We start from the raw sequence: 20557 nt of genomic DNA on the forward strand, positions 1-20557 counted from the left end.
TGATTTCCAGCCGGTGGCTCTGCTGTGGCCAGGATTGTCCCCAGCAGCACGGAATGAGTGATTTAACCTGGAAAATCCCGTTTTCCTCCCGAGCACGCCAAGGCAGGAGCCACGGGGAGAGTTTGGGTCCAGCGCTGCTGCTCTAGGAAATCGGGTGATGCACAAAACTCATCGACATCTCTGTCCTTTGGAGGTTCGGGCTGCGGGTTTTTCTGCATTCTTGTGGCAAAGTGATCTCGTCTGTGTTGAGGAAAGGCTCTGTTGGTTTGGTGAGCAGCGGTCACAGAATCTCCCCTGTTCGATCACCTCCGTAAATTCATTTTTTATTCTCCGTGCCCCAGCTCTGCTCCCTCATCCCAGCCCCGCTCCCACGGCTTTTCTGGCGCCGTTCTCATGGGATTTGCCCACGAGCTGACATTTGGGAGCTGCCACTGACACAGGCACCGGGGGTGAGAGCCAAACCACATCCTCACCTCTCACATCCTCTGCTCTGAAACGCCAGCTCAGCCCCGTGCAGGACTCCATCATCATCATCATCATCATCATCATCATCATCATCATCCTCCCCAAACCCCACGGGATGGGAGAGGCTCTCCCAAATCCCATCATTTTCCCCACTTTTGCCGTGAGCCCATCCCAGCTGCTCTTGCTTCTGCCCTGCCACGTTTTCAGACGGGCTTTGCTGAGCCGGGCTCTTCTTTGCAGCTTTGCTCGAGCCTTGGTCACAATCTGGGCTTTGATCTCTGCTCTGTGCACTCAGAAATCCCCGAAGGCCTCGGGGTGTGAAACCTCCCAGCCCCAAATCCGATTTTAGCCTCTGTAGAGCTTTTCTCTGGCACCCAAATTCTCCCAAAATTTGCCGAGAGCCGAAGCCCTGCGGGGCTCCCGGGCTGGGCTGGGCTGGGCTGGGCTGCAAGCACAGAGTCAAAGCCAGCAGCTCCAGATCACTCGAGGGTGTTTGTGTGATCTCCTGCTGCTCCTCCCAAAGCTTTCCAGGTGCTTTTTGACCTTCGATCTTGAGGCTTTAGCAGCTGTAGCAGCCCAGACTCTGCAGATAAGGTCACGCCATCAGTTGGTGACTAAGCTGAGCCTAAACCCAGCTCTCTGCGCTGCAAACCTCAAACCAGAATGAATTCCACATCCTCCTGCATGGTAATGGGCATAAAGGCTTTAAAATTGCAGCTCAGATGCACATTTAAGACATCATTTATTACGTGTTAATTGTATTTAATGCCTTTTTTTTTTTTTCTTCTCGTTTTGGTTTAATTTCCAAGCTGACTTTTTGAAGAGGTAAATAAACCCCACAGGGGAACCTCTGGCCGATCTCTGGTGGTGGTGGGAACTCCTTGAGCCCCCCTGATGGGATGGAGCTCAGATCAGGAGTGGGTGACTCTCTGTTCTCCAACCCCCCTGGAGCTCTGAACTGTCTGCACCCAATTTCTTGTTTCTTTCCATTTGTTGCCTCCTTCCCTTTATATAAAATGACCTTTTTTTTTTTTTTTAATGAGGTTTTGTTAGAATTTTTGTAGTGATGAGGCAGCACCGTGGTGCATCTCTGTGGGGCGTGGAAATCATGGAATTAATTCCTGAGCTGATAAATAATCAAGTGGGAATGTCTGATGCTGGATCCATCTGCCAACGGTAAAACCAAGCTTAAAATGGGATAGAAAATCCTGGTATCAAAAATTAGGAAGTTTGTGATATTTGAGGGAAGGAGGGAGCCCTGAGATGTTAAAATAAATCAGTCAGGAGTGATTTTGTGTCAGGATTCATGGGATTCCCCATCCCTGGAAGTGCTCAAGGCTGGGTTGGATTTGGGATCCCAGAATTCCAGGCTGGTTTGGGGTGAGAGGGACCTTAAATCCCATCCAATCCCACCCCTGCCATGGCAGGGACACCTTCCACTGTCCCAGCCTGGCCTTGGACATTTCCAGGGATCACCCAGGGGCAGCCAGAGCTGCTCTGGGCACCTGTGAAATAATTCCTTTATCTCCCAGGGATCCGTGGAGGGTTGGAATCGATGCTCTCTGATGTCCCTGCTGGGAGCTGGGAATGCTCCATCCCTGCCCCACTGCTGGAAAAAAAAAGGAGCTGAGCTCCTCTGGCCACTGCTCATTGCAGGGATCCCTCGTGGGGCTGGAAATTCCCCCCTGATATCCAGCACCAACCCCTTTTTTCCTGGCAAGAGGAGCATTTCCCCCTCCAGCTTTGGCAGCTCAGGTGGCAGAGGCAGCACGAGTCTCAGGATGTGGATTTGGAAATTAAAAAAAAAAAAAAAACAAAAAAACAACAAAAAAAAACGTTCCCTGCCTCACGCCTGGGCTGCTGGAAGTTGTGTTCTTGTACGATTTCCTTCCTGCACAGGCTGCACTCACTAATTTTAGCCTCACACTCACATTTCTCTGCTGCTTTGCTGCTTCTGAAGAGGAATCCTCCCCTCCTTGCCAGGCCACAGCTCCTCTGGAAACAGGGACAAATCCCTGGGGGATGGAAGGAACGAGCACAGCACACACTCAGTACTCTGGAACTATTGAGGATAAACAGCAAAATGAATCCGTTTGTGCAACAGCTGATGGAGAAATGCTCACAGTGCCCAGGAAAAGCTGGAAAAAAAAAAGATTTGGGATTATTTTGTAAATCTCAGAACACCTGGAAATTATTTTAGAGCTGGTGAAGGAAGGAGAGTGCAGTGCTTCACCTTCTGGATGTCCAGAAATCCAAATTCCTGCTCCTGTTCCTGATAAATCCCATTTTTCTGTGCCACACTGCCCTTCCCTCAGCGAGGCTGAGATGATAAATCCCTCACCCAAAGGGGAGGATTTGGCCAGTGACCAATTCAGAGGGATTTTAAATCAGCCTGGCAGGCAGTGCAGGTTTGCTCCTACACCTGAGTGGAATTGGGAATTGAATTTTATTGGGAATGGGAGGAAAATGAAATGCAGAAAAGATTCCACGTTCCTGGTACCCGTGGGACACATAAAATCCTCCTTGGTGCAGCATCTGTTCATCAGGAGCAATCCCAAAATATTTTCCATATCTCTGCCAGGATGTCTGAGGGATTTTTTTTTTAATCCATTTTAACTGCAATTAGCTCCAGGAATGAAATGCTCCAAACTTTTGGGAATGAAATGCTCCAAACATGTGGGAATTAATTACTCCAAACTTCTGGTAATGAAATGGTCCAAAGTTTTGAGAATGAAATGCTCCAAACATCTGGGAATGAAATGCTCCAAACATTTGGGAATGAAATGCTCCAAACATCTGGGAATGAAATGCTCCAAACTTTCATGAATGAAATGCTCCAAACTTTTGGGAATGAAATGCTCCAAACATTTGAGAATGAAATGCTCCAAACTTTTGGGAATTAAATACTCCAAACATCTGGGAATGAAATGCTCCAAACTTTTGGGAATGAAATGCTCCAAACATTTGAGAATGAAATGCTCCAAACTTTTGGGAATTAAATACTCCAAACATCTGGGAATGAAATGCTCCAAACATTTGAGAATGAAATGCTCCAAACTTTTGAGAATGAAATGCTCCAAACTTTTGGGAATTAAATACTCCAAACTTTTGGGAATGAAGTGCTCCAGACATGTGAGAATGAAATGCTCCAAACTTTCATGAATGAAATGCTCCAAACATCTGGGAATTAATTACTCCAAACATCTGAGAATGAAATGCTCCAAACATTTGAGAATTAAATACTCAAATCTTTCATGAATGAAATCCTCCAAACTTTTGAGATTTAAATGCTCCATACTTTTGGGAATGAAGTGCCCCAAACCTTTAACAAGAGGACGATGCTGAGCAGTAATTGGAGATTTTGCACCCTGCAGGAATCTCCTCCCTGGCATTCCAGGTATCCAAGCTTTACAGGTTTTTTTTTCCTTCTGCCAGCGTGAGGGAAGGTTAAAATTTGGGATTTCCTGGCCCAAACTTCCCAGGCAGCCACAAGAACCCGCAGTGGAGTTTGAAGAGGGCAAAATTCCACCTGCGGGATTTCTCTCTGCTTCTTTCCATTGGCAATCCCAAAGTTTCATCCCCAATTCCAGCTCCTGTCAGAACAACCCTCCCACCCTGCATTTGTATCCACGGCCTCCCTGTTGGTGGCTCTCAGGCAGGACAGCAGCTCCTCGGGGACCAGAATCTGCTTGGGGACATCGCTGGGTTCCCAGGGGTTCCCCGGGCAGGATCCAGGTGCTGCCTGCACTGGGAATGCTTGGCTGCTGTTCAGAACCAGGTGGATCTTCTCCAGCAGACACATCTGGGCCGTTCCTGCTCCCTGCTGCTCCCACAGCTGGGGGACGGGGCTGGTGTAGTCCCCAGAGAAAATTCCCACCTCTGCTTTTGGGATTTCTGCGGGTTGCTGCGGGATTCCAGCAGTGATGTATCCCAGAGCGTTGCCGTGGGACAGTTGGGGTTTGTAGGCACTGAGCTGCTCCAGGGCCAGGTTGCCGGGGGCCACCAAGGTCCTGGTGACCTCCCCGTGCTCGGTCACCTCTGCCCTGGCCTCGGTGTCCGGGTTTTGGTGTCGTTCCTGTGCCGGCACCTCCTCGATTTCCGTCACTGCGGGATCGCCGGGGGCCAGGAACGGCTCCTGGAAATTGGGGAAATCTTCCTTGCCCTGAGGAGGGAAAATGATGGCAAATGTTGATAATAGCACAGCTGCCATTAGGGCTGGCCCAGGGGAGGGAATGGGATGAGCTTTAATGTCCCTGCCAGCCCCGGGCAGCTGTGACCATGGAATACAGAATATGTGGAATTTAGGGTTAAAGATCTCAGCTAATCCAGGCTCCCACACACCTTGAAAACGCCTGGGAAATGATTCCTGAGCAGTTCCCAGCGCCTCAGAATTTAAATCTCTTCCCATCCCTGTTTCCCACAGCTCTGCAGTGAGCTCCTTGTCCCAGGTGAGGGAATATTCCCAAAGGGAACGGTCCCAAACTGTGCCAGGGGAGGTTTAGGTTGGATTTTGGGGAAAATTTCCCTGTGGAAATGATTTTAAATCCCTGTGGATGTTGGGGACATGGAGCAGTGGTGGCCGTGCTGGGAGATGACTGGACTCAACCTCAGAGGGATTTTCCAACCTGAATAATTCCGTGATTCTGTGAATTCCAAACTTTAATCGGAGGGGAAGCAAAGCCAGGAGAAAACTCTGCCCTCACCTGGAGTGACTTCACCACGGAGCTGTTCTCCATGTGGGGAAAATCTTCCAAGAGCCACTTTGGCAAGAGGGACACGAGGGTGGCCTTCACCCTTCACCAAAAGGGAAAAAAAAACAAACAAAAAACAACCCCACCAAACCCCAAATGTTAATCCAAATTATTGCTCAGATATTCCTCACGCAGGATGGAAGGGGCTGGGTGGGAAGGAAACTTTGGGTTCCACGTTCTTTAATTTCACCAATTTCATGTTAATTTGACTTTTTTTTTGGTTGGTCTCTGCCTTAGTGTAGAGCACCTTTTACACAACAAACTGATAAATGTGTGACATTGCCCCCAGGCTGAGGTGAAAAGGACTCTGACGTTGGTTTTAAAACATCCCAGAAGGAATTTTATATTTCTTATATTTCTTATATATATATATATATATATATATATATATATATATATATATATATATATTTAAAGAAAAAAAAATATGAATCAGAAACAAGGAAAGACAGATATGGAGGAGAAAGAAATACCTTTTCCTGACTGATTTTTTGAACATCGCAATTGCAAAAAGAATTGATAATCCCACCACGCTGAGGCTCAGTCCCAAGAAAACTCGAATGTCATCATCTGCAGGAGGATGGAGAGGGGGCAGGTCATGCCTGGGTGATTCAGTCACTCCCCCTTTCCTGCCCCAGCTGCCAGAAATGCTGACGTGAATTCCTCAGCCCGTGCTGGTTTTGCTTTTGCTTTAAGTGCTGTGACAAATCCTGACCTTTAGCGGGGGATGTGCAAAAGCAGAGATCCCCAAAGTCAGAGCAAAGCCTTGGAAACGCTGCCACAATTCCCTGCTCCAAACTGCCAGATGGAACCAGCCTCTTGTAGAGGTTAATTTTATATTTTCCACCTTTTGGACATTGTATTTTAACTTGGTTAGAAAGCAAAACTCAGAGTTTGCATTCCGTGGGTGCTGCTCATCCACGAGAGCACCACCTGCACGTGGCTTGTGTCCCCCACGGAGTGAAAATGTTCTTTTTGTCGGCTTTGACCTCCCCAAAAAATTGTCCTGGAGCTCTCAATTCCCACTGCCAGGCTCTGCTGGGGCTTAAACCTCGCACTGGTGGCCAGGACTAAGCCTGGCTTAGCAAGGCCGAGCTGCCCTCTTACCCTGGGACATCTGGCTGTAGGTGCTGCCCAGATGTGGCTCCTCCGGAGGGGCTGGAACAGAGAGGAGGGGGGAAATGTCTGTGATTCATTTAGAGCAGTGAGTGACACAAAACCCGCCCTGATTTTATCTTTTTTAGAGAAAGAAATGATGGGGGGATAACGAGGGGAAATGAAGCTCCCTGAAGTAATGAATAATTCCAGCTCCACAATGTCCCCCTTTTCCGGGGATCCAATTAAATGAGATCTCGATCAATACCTGTCCCCACCTATAAAAAAATCTGCCGTGCCCATCCTTCCCCTCAGCACCCAGAACGAGGATTTGGTCCCCCGGGGGAGCTCCAGCATCTCCCATGAGCGCTCCCAGGTTCTTGGACAGGTTTTCCAGAGAAGCCCAAGGCCAGGAGGGACATTGGGACACCCTGGGACAGCGGGAGGTGTCCCTGCCACGGCAGGGGGGTGGCATTAGGGTGGGATTTGAGTCCCTCCCGACCCAAACCATTCCGGGATTCTGGGATTTCCCCAGATTCCCCATGGGAATAAATTTTGTGAATGATTTTTTGTGTGCAGGGAGGGGAGATCTGCAGCTGAACATCAAGGAGCCTCTTTGTGCTGGAATTATCAGCTTTGATCCAAGCCCAGCAATTCCCTCGGGATCTCCTGTCCTTGACAAACATTTGGTGCCTTGGGGACAACACCCAAGAGCCAGGGCAAACAGAGGGAGAGCCAGCCTGGAATGTCACCTTGGAATGTCACCTTCCATTTCCTGGGAAAAGCTGCCCTTGCCCAGCTCAGAGCGGTGCCAAGCGGAGCCACGGGGCTGCTCTGGCACAGGAGGGGTCCCTGGGAAGCTGCAGGGACCCAGCTCAGATGGCAGAGCTGGGGACACGCTCAGGTGTCACCTCAGGTGTCTCCTGCAGGTATCTCTGGATCTTGACAGCCCTTGATGGCTCTGCCCAGCCTCACCTGGCCCCTCCCCCCCACTCCTGCCCAGCCTCACCTGGCCCCTCCCTCCCACCCCAGCCCAGGGGTCTCTATTTAAGCCCAGCCCTGGCTCTCAGCCCCAGTTTGGGCTGAGCTCAGGGAGTCAGACCCTGCTCTGATGTCAGGGCTTGGCTCAGCTCTCAAAGCCACCCCCAGGGATGAGGATGAGGATGATGAGATTCCTCTACAAGCTGCCTCATGCCCCATTTCCAGCCCTGATCCAGCTGGAGATTCCCCTTCCAGGCCGTGCTGTGGATCCCACTCCGGGTGAGGAAGGGCAGGCTGTGTCTGCCCAGCCGCTCTCTGCAGAAGCTCTTTGCTGTATTTTGGTTTATCTCTCACAATTTCTTGCGAATTCTGCGTTTTCAACCTCGCTTTTCTAGCACAGAAAGGGACAAAACTCTGCTGGTGCATCTGGTGAAGGAAAACTCGGTGCTTGGTGTGTTTGACATGTTTTAGGTGTGTGCAAGGGGGCTTTTTTTAAATTAAACCCTCTATTTTCCAATCCAGCTCGGCGAGGAGGGTTTATCCTGTCCCTAAACCTGAGGAATCCCCTAAAGCTGTGGGGTGGAGCAGCAGCTTTTCCCCCGGGCAGGCTCACCTGGGCTGGAGCTGGGCTGGCTGATGCCCTCGGGATACACCGAGTACAGCGACACACGGGGGGCAGCTCCTGCTCCTGCCGGGAAAAACGAGAATTGCCTTCAAAATGTGGATTTTGATCTGCTCCGAATGCTCCAGCCTCGGTCAGGAGCTTTTTACTGAGTGGTGAAAGCAGATGGGTTGACCTTTGTGGGTCTGGTGTTGTTCCTGGCCCGCCAGCTCGTTTTTATTTCATTTTTCTTTCCCTCCCCATCCCTCCTTTCCCTGTGATCTTCACCCAGGGATTAAATCCCACCGACCGCCTTCCAATCACCAATTGCTTCCCTCCTCCTTCTTCCCTAAGGATTCTTCGCAGCCCCACTCCCCAAAAACGAGGGGCAGGGCTCAAATTCACACGAATTTGGGATTCGGGGCGTGACAATTTGGGTTTATTACGTCCTGATGAGCCGTGCCAAGCAGAAAAGGGATTCCTGGCAATGTCTCACCTTGGATGTAGGTGTGCGTTTCCTGCTGTGCGATTTTTTCCCAGAAGAACTGTTCCCCCTGGCCGTGCTGGGAACTGGAAACCCATTCCAGTATGAACCAGAGTAGGGGGCTCTGGCTGGGCTGGGGGGGCTTCCACTGAACCAGGACCTTGCTCTGGTTCCCAGGCTTCACCTCCACGGCCTCTGGTGCTGGGAATTCTGTGGAGAGAGAGGGAAGGCGAGGGGCTGTCACCCCAAACTCATCCTTGGAGACTGGCAAAGGGCAGCCAAGGCCAGGACAAATGTGGATTTCCTGGAAGTGTTTGGAAACTGAAGGGTGAACAGGAAATTATAGAATATGGTGGGGTTATAGATAAACATGCTATATATATATAAAAATCTACCTTTATATATTGATCTGTATTTCATAGAATTATTTAGGTTGGAAATGATTTTCAAGATCAAGGGCATCACTGCCCCATGTCCCCAAGTGCCACATCCACAGGGATTTTAAATCCCTCCAGGGATGGGAACTCCATCCCTGCCCTGGGCTGCTGAGCCAGGGCTGGAGAAGTTTTCCATTAGGGAATTTTCATGATATCCACCCTGAACCTCCCCTGGTCCAGCCTGGGGACGTTCCCCCTCCTCCTGTCCCTGTTCCCAGATCCCAAATCCCCCCGGCTGTCCCCTCCTGTCAGGGAGTTGTGCAGAGCCAGGAATTCCCCCTGAGCCTCCTTTTCTCCAGGCTGAGCCCCCCCAGCTCCCTCAGGGGATTCTCCATCCCCTTCCCATTTCCCTCAGGGGATTCTCCAGCCCCTTCCCATTTCCCTCGGGGATTCTCCAGCCCCTTCCCATTTCCCTCGGGGATTCTCCAGCCCCTTCCCATTTCCCTCGGGGATTCTCCAGCCCCTTCCCATTTCCCTCGGGGATTCTCCAGCCCCTTCCCATTTCCCTCAGGGAATTCTCCAGCCCCTTCCCATTTCCCTCGGGGATTCTCCAGCCCCTCCCTGTCCCTCGTGGAGTGGTGACCCCAGGGACAGGCACAGCCCCAGGGCTGGCACCCCCCACGTGCCCTTGGCCCTCCTGGGCAGCTGCAGAGCTCTGTGCTTGCCAATCCCAAAATCCACATCATCACCTCGGTCACGTCCCTGAAATGCTTCACCTGTCACTTCTTACCAGAAATGTGCATAATTCTGATAAATATCAGGGCTTTGAGAGCTTTTTCCACTTTATTTCTCTGCAGTTTCTTTTTAGTCATGTATTTGTCCTCAGCTTGAAAGGGACTTTCCCCTCCCATTGCTCATTCTGAGACATTTTTCAGAGCTAGGAAAGCGTGGTTGTGGGGAAAACCACAGCCCGGGGCACAGGGAGAGTAAGGTGGTCCTAAAAGGATTTAGAAAGGATTTTTTTTTTCCCCTTCTTTTCCAGTTTTCAAGGGCCCAGCTCACAGTGGGGGTTGGCAGAGCAGAGGAGCAGCCTTGCACCCTTTGCTTTGCCAGCACAGGCAAGGCAAACTCACTTTTAAATTTGTTGCTGCAGCCTTAGGAGGTGAAGGGCTGAGATTCCAGAGCCTGAAGGGGCTCCAGGAGAGCTGGAGAGGGACTGGGAACACGGTAGGGAGGGACAGGACACAGGGAATGGATTCCCAGAGGGCAGGGATGGATGGGATTTGGGGCAGGAATTGTTCCGGGATGGGATTCCGGGATGGGATTCCGGGATGGGATTCCGGGATGGGATTCCGGGATGGGATTCCGGGATGGGATTCCGGGATGGGATTCCGGGATGGGATTCCCGGAGGATCTGTGGCTGCTCCATCCCTGGCAGTGTCCAAGGCCAGGCTGGATGAGGTTTGCAGTAATCTGGGATAGTGGGAGGTGTCCATGCCCACGGAACAATGAAATGAGATGAGTTTAAAGTCTCTGTCAACCCAAACCACTCCAGAATTCCATGATTCCATATGGAGCATCTCCAGGGGACTTGTCTGGAGGATTTTGTGCTCCCTGTGTGGAGCGGGCAGAGCTCTGCCAGAGCCTTTCCCTCTCACAATCCAACATTTCCCGGCAATCCGGGTACAATCCCGTCCCTGCCATCCTACCTTGCTGAGCTGCAGCTCGGTTTAGGGGGATTCTGGCAGGGCTGGAAGCACCTTTGGAATTGCGGGCGGTGACGAGGAGGCTGCGGGCTCCGGGAGGCACCAGGACCGTGCACTCGGTACCGAGGGTGAGGCACAGCGGCTCCGCTCCCCCGGGGCTCTCGGTGGCCACGGAATAGCCCAGGATCCTCCCGCGGGCATCCCGGGCTGGCAGAGGCTGCGAGGGGTGAGATGGGCAGGGATTTGTGGGGTTTGACACCGCCACACCCGGGCAGGACAGCTGTGCCCAGGGCTGGGTGACAACGTTTTAAAAGGATGGAGAGATTTGGTTCCAAACTGGGGCTGGGATTTTCCTCCCATCCCTGTGGCCAAAGGGCTGCTCGGGGAGGAGCAGAGCCCCAAAAACTCCACAGAGCTGAGCCCCAAAATCCTCCTTACCTTGATCAAGACCGTCACCTCGTGGCTGCCGTTGGGCAGGACCGGACCCAGGCGCCGCCACACAGCGGGAGAGGAGGGGGCTGCGACAGGAGGGGACACGGTGAGACACCGGGGGGGACACGGTGAGACACGGAGGGCACCCCGAGGACACCGTGAGACACCGGGGGGCGCCCCAGGGACACCGCGAGACACCCGAAGGCACCGGGGGGGACACGGGAGGGCACAGCGGGGACACCGGGGGTGCACCCTGGGGATACCCTGAGACACCGGGGAAGACACCGGGGACACCGGAGATGCACCCTGGGGATACCCTGAGATACCGGAGGACATCGTGGGACACCCGAGGGAACCCCCAGCCCTCCGGGGAGCCCCTCCCGAGCGGGGACTCTGCGGCTGGGAGAGGAAAGGGCGCGGATGGAAAGAAGCGGCGGGCGCTGCTTTTTTTTCGGGGGGGAGCAGCCCCGGTTCTCCGGTGCCACCGGGACGGGAGGGCAGCGCTGCCCGGGATGGCTGAGCCGTGCCAGGCTCCTCCCGAGGGTGGCACGGATGGGGGGGAGCTGGCTCAGGGTGACAGGGATTTGTCGCCACACCTCGGCTGATGTGATTTTGTGGTTTTTTTTTTTTTTCCACCCAGGGCAGCCGGAAATCACGGAATCCGCTCGGCTGGAAAAACCCTCTGAGAACATCGAGCCCGACCATCCTGAGCTCTGCCAAGGTCCCGTGTCCCCAAATGCCACATCCACAGGGCTTGGGGACCCCGGGGCTGAGCCCACCTGCCTCGGGGGTGCTGTAGAGGAAGGGGGGGCTCCAGGCGCTCCAGGGGCTGCGGGCGGTTCTGAGCCGGCACCGGACCTGGAACACGAACTCGGTGTCGCTCTGCAGCTCGTGCTGCCAGCGGGGACCCTCCTGTGCCACTTTGTCACACGGCTCCACCTGCAAGGACAGCGGGGCGCTGGGGGAAGGGGGACACGGAGGGTCCCCACGTGTGGGGACGGCAGGGACAAACTCGGGCGCTCTCTGTGCTCTGGTGGTGAAGTTTGCAGTTTATTTTGTAGGGTTTGGGTTTATATCAGGCCCTGCTGGGAACTGCAGCTCAGAGCAGGACGGAGAGAGGGATAAAATGAGAGTAAAAAAAGAGAGAAGACGAAGAGAGTAAGAGAGAGGAGAGCGATTTTCCCCTTTACAACACAACAAATCTTCTATGTTGAATATTCTCATTTCCACTAACCAATCTAATACAAGATACAAATTCTCTAACATTTACATGCGACCTATAGGAATCACTATATTTCCATGTTTTACTGCTTTTCTTATCTCTAAATTTTATCAGGGACCCTTCCTGCCATGCCTAGGGAGGATGTCTGTTTGATTTTTGGTGTTTGCAGCATTTAACATTATCTAAACCAAGGGGCCTTCAGGCATTCAGTTGCTTTCAGCCCCTCAGTCGAAAATCGCTCTCATTTCTATTTCGCTTATATTTTCCATATTCTCAAAGTCTTTTGCCAGGCACTCGTATTGATAAAGTTTTCCTAATTAATCCTTCCCAACACCCACCGCCACCCCCTGGCACGGGGCAGGGGTGGCAGGACCCTCATTGTCCCCTCCAGTGCCACTCTGCAGGCACACCTGGAGCCCCCGGGCTGCTGCCACTCTGGGATTCTGTCACCAACCGGGATTTTGTGGCAGCTGGGACCCTGCCAGCACTCAGGGATGTCTCCAAAGGGCTCAGGAGGAGCTGTCCCGGTGTGGTTTTGTCTGAGAATCCCAGAGGATTTTGTGCCTTGTCCTTGCAGAGCAGAACGTTCGGAAATGTTTGGAATTTGGTCTTTTTGCTTAAAAAGCTGAGCTAACCCTGCCCCCAAAGCGGGATCCGCCAGGGGTGAGTTCTGAATGACCCCAACTGTTCCCGTTGCCCGCGGGGGTCCCTGTGGGAATGGGATTTGTGTGTGGGGGGAGGTTTGGGGGTCCCGGGGGTCTCACCTGCCACCTTGGGGTGCCCGTGGCTCTGTGCCTCTCCTGGCACTGCACGTTCTGCAGCCGGGTCCGGCTCCTCCAGCGAGTGGTGGTGACGGGAGGGGACGAATCCGAGGTCTCGGCGCCGATGGCCACGGGCAGAGCGGGGACCACTGTGGGGACAGACAGAGACGGGCTGGCCCTAAAGTGACACTGCAGGGCAGAGCAGGGGGGGGACACGGAGAGCCCCAGCACGCTGTGCTGGTCATGGGTGGGCAGAGGGATGGAGGAGGGATGGATAAAGGAATGGAGGGATGGACACAGGAATGGAGGGATGGACACAGGAATGGAGGGATGGATAAATGGAGAGATGGATTAGGGATGTACAAACGGATGGATAAATGGATGAGGGATGGATTAGGGATGTATAAAAGGATAGATAAATAGATGAGGGATGGATAAATGGATGGGGGATGGATGATGGAGGAGGGATTAATGGATAAATGGATGAGGGAAGGTTGAGAGATGGAGGGATGGAAGGATGATGTACGGATAAATGATGGATGGATAAATGGATGGATAAATGGATAATGGATGAGGGAAGGATGATGGATGGATAAGTGGATGGTAAATGGATGAGGGAAGATTGAGGGATGGAGGGATAAATGGATGGGGGATGGATGGATGGATGAAGAATGTATAAAAGCATGGATAAATGGATGGATGGATAGATGGATGGGGGATGGATTAAGAATGTATAAAAGCATGGATAAATGGATGGATGGATGGAGGGATAACTGGATGGATGGACGGACAGACAGACGGACATACCGAGCTCCTGCAGGCTGAGGAGCTGAGGGGCCGAGCTGGCAGTGCCCAGAGCGTTGCTGGCCTGCACCCACACCGAGTAGTGGCTCTCATTACGCAGCTCTCTCAGCAGCACAGGGGAGTCTGCAGGGAAGGTCTTTTCTTCCTCATCCTCCTCATCCTGTGGCACCACCCTGGAGGCAGAAGGCAGCCCCGTCCCAGTCCGTGCCCATCCCAGACCTCCCAGCTCCTGAGCAGGGCGTGGCCATCCCCAAACCCAGAGCTCGTCACCCCTAAGGCAAACTGAGAATTCCTTCCCTTCCCTGCCGCTGCTGCTGGGGATTTGTGTTTTCCCAGTGGGAAGGGAATTCTTTCCTTCCTTTCTGCCTGCACGGTTCAGCTTGATCCCAAGCGAATTCCAGCAGGAGCTTTGGCCCTTCTCTCCACAAATATGATGGGATTTAATGTCCTTAAAACCGAGTGAGGAGGACTGAAAGCCTGAAAGCCTGCCAGGCTGTGCCGTGGGGATTTTGGTGGCAGGGAACATCCCGGGATGGGGTGTGACATGCCAGGCGGTGCCATGGGGATTTTGGTGGCAGGGACCATCCCAGGGTGGCACTGTGACACACCGTGCAGCTGCCAGCACCTCTGCTTCAGCTTCAAGCTGGGCTTTAGTTTTTGGGGTTTGGGCAGCGTTAGGTTCACCCTGTCTGTCTCCCGGAGAGAGCCCGGGCAGCTGAAGCTGCCGCTCCCCTGTGGCAGGACACGCTGAGTGTGAGCCGGGTGACAGCCAGGGCCACCCCCTGCAGACCCCCCCTGCGGCGGGACGGGCGGTTCCCGGGCAGGAGGTGACAAAAACGTGAGCTGGAGGAAATGGAACTGGGGCACGGCAACCCCGCTGCCACCCGGGGATGTCACCCAGGGCTGGCTGTCACATGGGGCTGGTTGTCACTAGAGGGTGTCACCAGGAGCTGGCTGTCACCCAGGGATGTCACCGGGGATGCCACCCAGGGTTGTCACCAGGGGCTGTCTGCCACCCGAGGATGTCACCTGGGGCTGCCACCTAGGGATGTCACCGGGGCGGTCACCAGGGCTGGCTGCCACCCGGGGCTGTCTCTGTCACTGAGTCTGTCTCTGTCACCCCCAGCCCCGGTGCACCCGTGCTCACCTGCGCAGGTGGAGGCTGTGCCGGGTGGCCAGGTGAGTGTCCCGTCCTTCATCCCAGCCGCACTGCAGGCGCTCCGAGCCCTCGGCGATGGCGCAGCTCAGGTTAGCGGGGGGGTCCGGAGGGTCTGGGGGGGGGGCGAGGCCGGGTGAGGGCACGGGGGGCACTCACAAGATTTGGGCAGGAGCCAGACCCCACTGCTCGAGACTTGGCACGGGGGGCACTCAAAATGTTTTGGCAGGAGCCAAACCCGAGTTCCTCGGGGCCTGGCACGGGTGGGGGGCACGGGGGGTACTCACAGCCCGCCCGGAGCTCGGTGCCGCACACCAGGCGGTGCCGCTGGGGGTGGGCACAGAGGGAGAAGCAGGTGACGGTGGCGAAGGGCATCCGAAAATCGCGCAGCCGGAGCCGCACGGCGCTGCCGGGCAGGGGCTGCGGGGTCCCCTCAGCTCGGCTGTAGTTGAGGAGGATGAGGAGTTGGGCTGAAGGACAGCCCAGCGTGGACTGGCAGCTGATGGAGATGTCGGAACCCATCGGAACCACGGCAGAGGGCTCGATCCACACGCGCCCCTTGCACTCGATGCTTGCAGCTCCTGCGCCAAAACGGGAGAGCTCCGGGGGTGTCCCATGGGAGCGGGGGGGTGGGGGGGACTGCTGTGCTCCCTGGGATGCAGCAGCGAAGGGGTTACACCCCGCCCCTGTCACCTGGAACCCCACGGGACGTGGATAAACCTCGCGGGGTCACCAGTGATGCTGGGGAGAATCCTCTCCCCCCGGCAATATCCAAATTTTGGATATTGGGTTGGATTTGGAGCAGCCTGGCACGGTGGGAGGTTTTGGATATTGGGTTGGATTTGGAGCAGCCTGGCACGGTGGGAGGTGACCCTGCCCGGTGCTGGGTGAGCTCTGAGCTCCCTCCCAGCCCAAATCCGGGACTGGGATGAACCCCCCGGCCCCTCTGACTCATCCCAGCACATCACCAGCAGCCAGTTCCGCCCCTTCCACCCATTTCAGCTTTTGCTCTGAAGTTTAAATGAGTGCAGGGAAATAACCTGCGCTCTCGAGAGCTCTGATCCCCAAGATTAGGGCGGCGGGGGCGCTGCCCTTCGCTATCAGATGAAATTCTGCAGCAGCCCCGGCTCTCGGGCGCTATCGGCTCCATCGGCTCTTCCTGGAAAGGGCAGGGCTGTGCCCGCCTGGGCTGCACGGGGGGGGCAGGGGCCTGGGAATGGATCTGGGGGGCTGGGAATGGTCCTGGGGGCTTGGAGATGGATCTGAGAGATGGATCTAGGAATCTGAGAATGGATCTGGGAGCTCGGGAATGGATCTGGGGGGCTCGGGAATGGATCTGGGGGGCTCGGGGATGGATCTGGGAATGGCCCTGCGGGTCTGGGAATGGCCCTGGGAGCTCAGGAATGGATCTGGGGGGCTCGGGGATGGATCTGGGGCGCTTGGGAATGGATCTGGGGGGCTCGGGGATGGATCTGGGGGCTTGGAGATGGATCTGAGAGATGGATCTAGGAATCTGAGAATGGATCTGGGGGCCTGGGAACGGCCCTGAGAGCTTGGGGATGGATCTGGGGGGCTTGGAGATGGTCCTGGGAGCTTGGAGATGGATGTGGGGGGCTCGGGGATGGATCTGGGAACCTGGAAATGGCTCCAAGAGCCTGGGAATGGTCTTGGGAGTCTGGAAATGGATCTGGGGGGCTCGGGGATGGATCTGGGAGCCTGGAAATGGCTCTAAGAGTCTGGAAATTGTCCTGGGAGCCTGGGAATGGATCTGGGGGCTTGGAGATGGATCTGGGAGACTGGGAACGGCTCTGAGAACTTGGAAATGGGTCTGGGAGCCTGGAAATTGTCCTGGGAGCCTGGGAATGGATCTGGGAGTCCGGAAATGGCTCCACTCCAAGAAGGGGAGAGGGAAGGAGAAGGAGCTGCAGAACATGGGACCCCCCTCCCCCACCCCCGCAATGCTCCCCTCAAAACCCCCAACCCTGCAATTGCCCCGTTGCCACCCTAAATGCCCTGCAGGGGCCGGGGGTGGCCCTGGTGTCCCTGGGGTGGCCCTGTCACTGTCACTCACCCGGGCAGAGCCAGCAGAGCAGGACGTGCAGCACCAAAACCTCGCTGGAGCCTGAGCCTGCCATGGCCTGGAGTGAGGCCACTGCCCACACGTGGCATAGTCTGAGGGATAAAAAAAATGATAATGAGGGGAAAAAAATGATTAAAATGATGGGAAAAACTCTCCTGGGAACCAGCTCCAGCACGGGCAGGAGGGGGGAAGGCAATGCGGGTTTGTGGCAGGGAAATCTGAGCAGCCTTGCCTTGGAGAAAATGGGTTTGGGGGGTCAGGGGGTGCTGCCCCTCTGCTCAGACACAGCCCCAGGGTTGGCTCCAGGGCTCCCACAGGGACAGGAACGTCCCTGGAATGTCCCTGGATACTCTGGGGTGAGTCCACCAAAGGTGCCCGAGAGTCAGGAGCAGCTGAGGAGTGAGGAAAGGCTGGGGGAGCCCCCTCAGCCCGGAGAGGAGGGGGCTCAAGGGGGGAAATCCTTGGGGATGGATGAAGGAGCCAAACTCCTCCCATGGCCCAGGGACAGGGCTGGAGGCAACAGGCTCCCACTGGAAACCAGGAAATTCCAGCTAAAATGTAAGAAAAAAACTCTTTAAAGGTGACCAGAGTGGGGCTGCTGCCCTGAGGGTTTGTCCTGCAGTCTCCATCCCTGTTTTTATGGGATGGAAATTCCCTCTTTCCCTAATATCTTCCCCACAGGTCCTGCCCAGGCTGAGCAATGGCTCTTCCCAGCAGTGAACCCCTGGAGACCCCCCAAAATCCCAGGCCAGGCTTTCCCACCCGTGCCCAAGGAGTCACCCACGGGAGTTTACGTTTCTCCCTGCTCCCTTTTCCTCTCCCCACAATCCAAGCCCAGCCTCAGCAGCCCTGTGGGGTTTGGGCTGTGGGGCTGGAAGAGTTTTGCAGCTCCTGGGGGGAAATTTTTTTTTTCCAAGCAAAGCATCCTCCTGGGAGCAGCCAGCAAGGCACCCCCAGTCCCCCCTAAAGCTGGGGGGGCTCCAGCATCCCCCATGGACCCCTCTGGGGGTGGGGATGGGCACAGAGCAGACCCTGAGCCAGCCCTGACACCCCAATTCCCCTGCCTGGGGCTGAACCCCAGCCTCCATCATTCCCTTTCCCCATGCTGGCAGGAATGTCCCCGTGTTTCCTTTACCTGCTGGCAGGAATGGCAAGTTTCCCTGGAGGGAGGCCAGAATCCACAGTATAAACTCCAAAATGCTGATTTTTTTCAACCCAAACCAGGCCACCAAACCAGCAGCACGAGTGCTTCAGTATTTCTCGTGCAGGGTGAGGTGACCTGGTTTGGTTTTTAGGGCTGATCGAGTATTCATCATGAGTGAGTCAAATTTCAAGTGCCTCCCCATTACCTGACCTACAAAGAGAAGCTGTCGGTTCCCCAAGTGCCCACGAACCTTCTGCAAGTCAGAGCAAATGAAAAAAAAAAAAAAATGCGATTGAGGTCCTATGGGAAGAGCTGAAAATTCGAAATGTGCCCAGCTCCCCGAGGGGTCGCAGGCTGTGCCTCCCCTGGGAATCACATTTGTGTTTTTATTCCAATTTAGAGGCGTTTGCAAACCCCAAAGCCAAGGGAACGAGGCCATTTGGAGGTGCTGGGCTTTGATCTCAGCTCTGCTGAAACCTCCTTGAGCATCAGGGCTAAAGAAATGAGAATTCAGCCAAGGAGGGGAGAAGCTGCTCCGACCCAAATCACACGGAATCCTCACCAGCGGCTGTGCCAGGAGTGCATTCAGCAGGTGAGGAGCAGGAGCTGCGATATTTTAGGGGTTAAATACAGGGAGCTGGGAGCTGGGGAAAGCAGGGAATCCTTACCTTGGTAATGCTCAGGGCATGTGGCACCGGGAGCTGCATCAGCAGAGTGAGCCGGGGCAGAGCGGGGCTGACCTACATCGAGCAGCCGAGCTCTCCTTGCAGTCTGAGTCAGCCCGAGGGAAAACCCAGCGGCCCTTCAGGCCCTTCCCTCGGGGGGTCTGGAGGTCCTGGCAGGGTTTGGGGTCAGCCTGCTGGAGCTGAGCCCATCCCCAGCGGGGTTTTGGTGCTCTCCGTGCTGGGTGGGAGCACAGAACGCAGAGCCCTGGGTGCTGTCAGAGGAAAAACATTTTCCTGGCGATCCCCGAAAGTCCCAAAGGAATTGGGGGTGTTGTCACCAGCACTGTCAGCCTCTCTCTGTGCTCGTGCTGCTCATCCAAGGATGTTCCAGGTAGAGAATTCCCAACCCTTTGGGAGGTCCCGAAGTTCCAGGGATGCTCCAGCGCTCTCCCCACCCCCGGCTCCCTCTGCTGCTCCCAAAGGCCGGCTCTGCACAGCCCGGGACTTCCTTTTTCGTGTCGGTTGAAGAGCTAAACCTCAAAAACAGTGTTAACCTCATTTAGACACTGCAACCACAGGAAACCCCGCACTGCTCCCGCCTCTGCCTCTCGGGAGGAAATGTCGGGGAACAGAATTCACCCCCCCGGGCAAAGGCAGAGCCTCTGCAAGCCCGGGCTGCTCCTGGTTTTAACTGATCCAGGGGAATTTTTCTTTTCTTTTCTTTTCTTTTTTTTTTTTTTTTTTGTGGAAGTGAGAGCAGGAGGCTGCCGGCACGGCGGGGTGAAGCCTCGCTGGGCGCTGTGATTCTATAATGTATAAAATGTGTATAATATATATAATGTGTATAATGAATATAATTTGTATAATGTTGTAGGAACGTCTGGGTTTGTGTGGTTACGCACACCCCGAGCAGGACTGGAAGGAGTTTTAGTGGGAATTTCAACTTTGGGATGTGCTGGGAATGTTCAATGCCCGGGGCACGCAGCTGGGGCTGCACGGGGGCAGCGCGCACATCTGGAGCCAGCTGATCGCATCTGGCGCTGGGCTGGCACCGAGGACAAGCACACCTGGGCTCGGGTGGCACAGCTGGAGCCAGGGCAGCACATCTGGAGCTGGCAGGGTGTGGTGGGACGTGGAGATTTCCCAGGACTGGTGCCGGAGCCCCTGGGAGCTGCCGGTTCCTGCATTTCCAGGCTCCAGATGTCCCGCTGCCACTTTACTGCCGTGTCCTTGTCCCTTCTGAGGCCCCAGAGCTGCAGCTCAGGGCTCTGGGAGCAGCAGGGGAGCAGGGTCAGGCTCTGCTCTCACCGAGCTCTTCCTCACTCATTCCTCTTTCCCATGCTCAGGAATCTCAGTTTCTGTCGCTGAGTTTCTCCTCTGAGGCACTGCCCCGAATTTCCAACTCCCCCCCCCCCTCCCAGGGTGTTTTTGGGGTTCCCTGTGGTTTGTTCAAATATTCCTTCCAGCTGAGGGCAGGGTTGGGGTGGGTTTAGGGAGAAATTCCCTTCATGGGGAGCAGCTGTGGCTGCTCCTGGATCCCTGAAATGTCCCAGGCCGGGCTGGGAGCAGCCCTGGGATGGTGGAAGGAGGAACAAGGTGAGCTCTGTGCTCCCTTCCAGCCCAAACCATTCCAGCATTCTGTGATCCTGCATCCAGAGGTGGAAACGGAGCCCTCGGCGGGGAGATGGAGATGCAAGAGGATCAATTTAACCCTTTGTTCTCTTTAGGGGGCACGCTGGGATCCCCGCAGGGAGGAAAGGTCGGGACAGACGCGGCTCTGCCGCCAAGAGCAGAGCTCCTGTGTCACCCCAAGAGCCGTGCCCGGCCATGGGG

The 20557-nt window shown here is 54.9% G+C and overlaps 1 protein-coding gene and 1 long non-coding RNA gene across 2 annotated transcripts; one reads left to right on the forward strand and one right to left on the reverse strand.

The window, feature by feature from the left end:
* Nucleotides 1-1235: 1235 nt before the first annotated feature.
* IL23R (interleukin 23 receptor) lies at nt 1236-17171 on the reverse strand. The gene is made up of 15 exons (XM_088169608.1): nt 16907-17171; nt 15123-15416; nt 14827-14950; nt 13683-13852; nt 12879-13024; nt 11672-11831; nt 10899-10978; nt 10464-10677; nt 8390-8587; nt 7906-7980; nt 6324-6374; nt 5690-5786; nt 5169-5259; nt 3788-4627; nt 1236-2603 (listed from the first exon to the last, which is right to left on the reverse strand). The coding sequence occupies exons 1-14, from the start codon at nt 16968-16970 to the stop codon at nt 4040-4042; spliced, it is 2352 nt and encodes a 783-aa protein (XP_088025734.1). The 5' UTR covers nt 16971-17171; the 3' UTR covers nt 1236-2603; nt 3788-4039.
* On the forward strand, nt 11546-19730 carry LOC148222759 (uncharacterized). The gene is made up of 4 exons (XR_015805300.1): nt 11546-11613; nt 12692-12777; nt 14806-14927; nt 18460-19730. It is a non-coding gene; the product is annotated as an uncharacterized LOC148222759 (long non-coding RNA).
* The last annotated feature ends 827 nt before the right edge of the window (nt 19731-20557 follow it).

The sequence above is a fragment of the Sturnus vulgaris genome, chromosome 9 (genome assembly GCF_052056855.1).
Source record: "Sturnus vulgaris isolate bStuVul1 chromosome 9, bStuVul1.hap1, whole genome shotgun sequence".
Lineage (NCBI taxonomy): Eukaryota > Metazoa > Chordata > Aves > Passeriformes > Sturnidae > Sturnus > Sturnus vulgaris.